Source organism: Varroa jacobsoni, unplaced genomic scaffold, assembly GCF_002532875.2.
Source record: "Varroa jacobsoni isolate VJ856 unplaced genomic scaffold, vjacob_1.0 contig05520, whole genome shotgun sequence".
Lineage (NCBI taxonomy): Eukaryota > Metazoa > Arthropoda > Arachnida > Mesostigmata > Varroidae > Varroa > Varroa jacobsoni.
The window spans coordinates 1-6,237 of record NW_019215601.1 but is presented as its reverse complement, the minus strand read 5'-3'; the positions used below and the strand labels follow the sequence as shown (position 1 = coordinate 6,237).

The 6,237-nt window shown below is 37.5% G+C and overlaps 1 protein-coding gene across 1 annotated transcript; it reads left to right on the top strand.

The window, feature by feature from the left end:
* Nucleotides 1-329: 329 nt before the first annotated feature.
* Nucleotides 330-5,878, top strand: LOC111273216 (uncharacterized). The gene is made up of 7 exons (XM_022854915.2): nucleotides 330-439; nucleotides 2,302-2,477; nucleotides 3,037-3,288; nucleotides 3,856-3,994; nucleotides 4,400-4,501; nucleotides 4,680-4,734; nucleotides 5,250-5,878. Exons 1-7 carry the CDS (start codon nucleotides 427-429, stop codon nucleotides 5,389-5,391), a joined length of 879 nt encoding a protein of 292 aa, XP_022710650.1. The 5' UTR covers nucleotides 330-426; the 3' UTR covers nucleotides 5,392-5,878.
* The last annotated feature ends 359 nt before the right edge of the window (nucleotides 5,879-6,237 follow it).

The following is a 6,237-nucleotide window of genomic DNA, read 5'->3' as shown; positions in this document are numbered from 1 at the left end:
ACAGATTTGAGGGTCGGATTTTGTTACGTATGTACGATTTCACCTAAACGGGATAAACATCTACTCTTAGTATCTTATATTTAGGTAAGTTAGCCGCCAGTCAACTTGTCCTTTTTCTGAAATTCTGCTCGAAATTTAATTAAAATTGAGCTCTCACCCGTTACATTGGTCCTCGAACTTTTGGCTAACTTACATTGTAACTGTTCACTAAAAGTTTTTAAATGTGCACTTGTAGCCTATACTCCGCTTTCCTTTTCCCTCTCACGCTGAATTGTATCCTACAGAAACTTAGGGCTACCATGAAAGCAGGTGGCATCATCAGAAGGCCAAAGGGATCCCTGTCCGCTCTTAAATTCGATCAATGTGTCAAACTGTCACTTAGTGCGCTCAGAGGTTGGGCCAGCGTTATCCGGTTAGGAAAGTTTCATGTTTGGCTCAGGTAAGTTTTTTGTGTTCATCAACATCCTATACACACTCTATTTTGTCTTGCATCAACAAAAATTAACGCACTAAGCGGGGTAATTTTCCCGGCTATTCTCAGTATATGCCCGTTTACTAATTTAAACTTACTTATCAGCCACGAAGGCTCAAAACTTTTCTCCTTTTTTCGTCAATGCGCGATAGAAAACGTTCTCAGCTAAAATGTATATCTATATATATATATACATTGTTTGTGAACTATCCATTTAGTGTTAGAGGCATTCAAAGACGAATCTAACTAGGTCAAGATAAAATTTCAAGCGTTTCAGCTTTCATCAATTTATACCCCATGTACATTTAATATGGTACTATTTTGGTGTTTCATTTTGATAGAACGAGCAAACGGTCTTTCCATGTAGAGTTTCGCTGCATAAATCTAGTCGCAGATGTTCAGCTTGCAGTTAAGTTTTACCACAAACACAGTCATCAGTCCCATCATTTTTTTTTTTTAACTATTTGGGATCGCTACTTAGAAGAAGCACGACCTTTGAAATCTGTGAAAATGTGAGATCATAGTGGATTATATGTTCACAATGTGGTTTACGTCGCCTGGCGAGTATTCCGATCAGAATAGGTGATCGATCGAAGACCGAACATTGGATTAGTATTTTATGCCACGGTTTTACGGTTCCTTCACAATACGTTAGCTCTTCAACGGTTTTTTTGATATTGTATTGTACGAAATTCTAGAGGCCACAGGCAACGGCCACGTTTTCGTTTAATAACAGCTTATGAATTTTCAAATAATCGAAGCGTCATTGAGCTAATTCAGCATCCGCGATAGACTATCTATGGATCGTGATCACACAGTAGTAACAGTAGGGGGGGCTCGGGGCAGTTATGTGGAGCGTCTAGCGAAGAGACGTTAAATCTCACTGCTTTTCACGTGTCAACTATTCCTGACTCTTTTAAATAGTAATCTTAAAGTTAGGAGGTATTTTGAGTGAGTTCTGATATACGCGATGTCAGACTAGAGGCGTCTGAGATAAAACATCTAGCATATGTATGTATGTATATGAGCGTATTTATTATTGTTTCTGCTTTTGGAGTTATTTTTTGCCTTTATTATGTAAATTTCCTAGCAGGTATATTAGTCATTTCATTGAAAGTCGTGTGCACTGTACTTGCTTAAGGTTCACAGTTCTGCAGTCGAAAATCTCTCTCTTCGAAAGGTGCTATTTCTCATTTTCAAACGAACGATGCAATTAAAATAAATTAACGAAGAAATTAAAATAAATGCAACGAAATTAAAATTCGTTTGAAAAACTCGATCTAGACCGACATGATATCTTTATGTGAAAATAGTCACTAAGCGTCTTCGCGGTGCCGTACGATTTGCAAAGCTCACTATGCGTGTTCGTGGTTCCACGAATTACTCGTACTCGTACTGCTCGTACGTTTGTGAATTTTGGAATAGACTTTAGAGGGCCGCTGGCGAAAAGGGCTCGATGCGTTGTTGGTGTTTGACCTATCCTTAGCAATAGTTCCAGTAAATGGATTATACAATATCATAGATCTCGCTTGTCTTTGAATACGTTTTTTTACGAACGAAATTAAAATTGAAAAATTCTTTTAATAGAAGTTATGCCTTGTAATATAATTTCGTTCGTAAAATAGTCCAGCGTACGCGAAAGTTCGTAGCATACACAAACAGAACTAAAAACATTGCACCTGAAGTTCTGTTTATGAGTCGGAAGTTCACTGTAATACGAAAACGGGTTCATGAGCCCGTGAAAGAAAAAAAGTTAACCAGAGTATAATAAAAATAAATAAGGAAAGCTAATTGTAAGTGATTAAAATCTAAATTCTATTTTTTTTTAGAAATGGCAAGACTGTTTAGTTGGTCGATAGCCGTATTGGTTCTTACAGCATCGACGCCACTGGTCTGTGGCCACGGCCGGCTTATATCACCCCCGTCACGGTCGTCGATGTGGAGGTTGGGCTATCCCACTATACCGAACTACACCGATAATGAACTTTTCTGCGGTGGATTCGAAGTGAGTACTTAAGCAATATTAAACTGCATTGAGGGACAAGGGGGAGTAATGGCGAAAAAAAAAAAAAAAAAAAAAAAAAGATTTCTTCACATACCGCCTTGGTGATTCGCCTTTTAACTAAATGATGGAAAGAATGTGTGTATAAAACCTTCTCCAAAGAGCAAAAAATAGTGAGATTATGATGGTCGTGATTGCTGTAAATAACACTAATATTATTTGTCAAGTTGAGAAAAAATAGTTATTTTACAAAGGTTTGTTTTGTTTTTGTTCAGTTAATGGTTATACATCATATCGCCTTGTTGTCTTAAGGTCTGCATTGCACCAACGATGAGCAGTTCATGCGTTTAATATATATATATATATATACTTCAGATCTGTGTTAGTTTTCCTTCAGTCAGTGTTATTCTTCTACGAAAGCTAAACAGAATAGCTTTGAACTTTGCGAAGTTTAAAAATTCGTGAATTACCATAGATAATATCGGCTACTTTTCTCAAGCACAAAGCATGTAATACGTACCGTAGACGTATTACTTAGTGTTTTTCATTTTTAATTCGACAGCGTAAAAAAGCTAACGAAATGCGTTGTGGGGTCTGTGGGGATCCATACGATGCACCTTCTCCGCAAGACAATGCAATGGGTGGAAAGTATTACACAGGCATCATTACGAAAAATTATAGCGCGGGAGAGGAAATCACAGCTACGGTTGAGTTGACTGCAAACCATGACGGGTTCTTCGAATTTAAACTTTGTCCGGTTAATGGCAACGCGTCTCTAGAAACTGATCAGTGCATGAGAGAGCATCCTATGGAGGTTTGTTATTTACAAAGTCATTTATTATCTCACTATAGATAGATAGATAGATCCATACGTTGCCATTACTAAGCTAGACTTGTTATAAAAGCTTATCCTGTGTCGAATGGTTTATCTAGTTTTTCCTTTTAACCTTTCCAAATCCTTCACCGTAGCTATCATACTAGGGCATCGTATAATGTTAGCTGTTCGTATAGAATGAAAAATCGAGTGCAAATTTTCTACACCTTAGAAAAAATGACGCAGGACCAACTGAGGCTCGCAAATGTCGAACTCCAGGATAAAAAACGTACGCCAAATATATCTTAATATAATGAAACTTCCTGTTCACTATTTACATGAACGTATCCTCTTTAATCTTTCGTCGACTATATCAAGCTCAATCAATTATATTTAAAAGATATAGCCTTTTATGGAACAAGCTAATTTACTGCAGAAGGACATCTGATGCTAACTGAAAACGCTTGCAAATGGCAGTTGACTAACGCCGACAGCGGTAAAATGTCGACAAACAGAGGACTAACACAGTGCGTTCGTCGTTATATATATCCTGTGATAATATGGCAGGTCATTGGTAAAAGACGACGTGGTAGCTACCCATACCGTTATTACGTGCCAATCAAAAGGGCGGGAATATTCAATGTACGACTTCGAGTTCCGAATATTTCGTGCACACAATGTGTCTTCCAATGGACGTACACTGCTGGTAAGTGTTACTTTTATAATATCAAACTTAGAATTCGATGCTTAGTACATACGATATGTATAACTCACTTTATTTTCTAGGTATCTTCAGATGAAAAGCAAAATATTATATCAAATAGTAGGGTAGATAGTTTTTTATGACAACAATGTTTTATATATATATATATATATAGAGTATAAAATAATAGTACATTTACTTTCTGGGAAATTAACACAGTAAGTCACTTAAATCATAGTAACAATGATAAATTTTTATTGTTACTTATTTACGAATATCGTGTAGACACAGATTACCTACTCTTTAGCTTCATGCAATCAAATGCGCGGTCACTCAATACGCTGTATTGAGGATTTGACAATGCACGGCTAATTTAATATAGAGTTACGAAATAAATACCATTTTTAGGCAACAATTGGGGAACCTGTGATGATGGTATCCAGGAGGTGGGTTGTGGGCCTCAGGAAACGTTCCGTGGTTGTGCAGATGTCTCCATCACAAAAGACAACGGTATGTATCATTAACCCCAACTGAACGTGCATGAACAAGTGCCAACCAGCGCTTTTCCTCATTGAGCTTCTGCATACTGACACGCATAAAAGCACTTTGGTTCTTACATTTTTAACAACTCAAAAGAGTATGACGTATAACCAAAGGAACATAAATTGATGTTTCTTTTTGTTTACAGGTGGACAACCACCTTTCCCGTTACCTTCACCTAAACCGCAATTTTCTACTTTTAGGTAAGTGCATTAACCCAAATCTTAGCGAGAACAGTAAAAATATAAACAATTCGCTTGCTTTGAATACTTCGGCATACTAATCAATATTGTCAACTGACAGCAAGTACGGGAACGTACTATTTCGACGGTAACCGTTTTTCTTGTAGAACCTTTCTTAACGGCCTCTGGCTTTTTACACTCAGAAACTAAGCCATTTAAATCCTTGTGTTCAAAAATATTTCCTTTTTTTACTGCATCTATGTGCAGGCGGCAGTTTCAATGCGGCCTAAATTTAAACATGTACTAATATCTTTGTCGGGAAAACAGCTGTTAATTAACTGTCAATACGAGGTCCGTATGGCCACTCGACTGTAACTCTTCAACATCCTACCCACCACTAGTGACACGTCCTACTAGACGACACCTCAGTTTTAGAATATAGGATTGCAACTTACTTGCTAAATGATATATGATTATTATCACTATCATTACTTGATATAATAGAAAATTACATAAGTTTACCTTTTGCGTTTTAGACCTCTTCCATTGCCGGGCCCAAACAAAAAGTGCGTCGCTATAGGCCGCTATGCAACACAGCCCGGAATGGATAACTGGTGCACTACCAACTGTAAACACAGACCACCAAATTGCCCTCCGTCCATATGTTCATGTAATTAAGCTGCTTCAAAAAGGATTTCTAAAAACATGGCGTTGGGTATCAGTACTCCAATGGAAAGTTGTTGCCTGACGGTAGCAAAGGAATTGCTTCTCTTCTAAGATTATCTCGAAACGCATACAAACTACACCTAAGCAAATCGCTATGTGACCACCTGAACAGTTGATTGAGGTAGCTCAAGATGTATTCAACAATAACATTGATAATTTCTTCGTCCGAGTAAGCGTACCTAGCGCTTTCTACTCAATTGTTCCTTACCTAAACGTAAAAAGCCGATCCTACCGAACCCTGATGCAATATCCATCAGCTCAGTGGTACTGACTCCGAACTTATCAGTTCGCAGCAATATTGACTGGAGCATACGAATTATATGTAAATGCAATGGTATTGTGTTTTCGAAGTTTTATCTACTAGGCTGCTCATGCTATTACTGTGTTTTTAAATAAAGAGCATATGTAGAAAAAAAAAAAAACAATTTTCTGCAATGAATACCTTCGTACTCTATGGGTTGTATATTTCCATGTACGACCTATCGAATAGAAAAAGAATGGCTAGCAGGCAAAACCTAATTGATAAATACTCATGACCTTCCGTAGATACCTCTTGCGAAAGGAAAACGGTTCAGTTTATTGCATGGAAAGCAGGTTCCGAGAACAATATGTTTTAATTTTGGGGATCGACGTTCAGCGAATAAGTTTTGTTGCTCGAAGATTATAGAACTCTAGAAACTCGTTGAAAATAGGTGTAAACGTTAATTCAGGTGGCTTTAAACAAAAGCGTAGCACGTGGATAGGACAAACGTTTGAAAAACAAAAAAGCGGGTTGTAACATTGAAAGCCACCGAAAAT

What these genes read in the sequence shown, in the direction of transcription:
- LOC111273216 (XM_022854915.2), top strand. An exon ending in CTCCATCACAAAAGACAACG is followed by an intron (nt 4,502 to 4,679) that starts GTATGTATCATT and finishes TTTTGTTTACAG; the next exon opens with GTGGACAACCACCTTTCCCG. An exon ending in CCGCAATTTTCTACTTTTAG is followed by an intron (nt 4,735 to 5,249) that starts GTAAGTGCATTA and finishes TTTGCGTTTTAG; the next exon opens with ACCTCTTCCATTGCCGGGCC.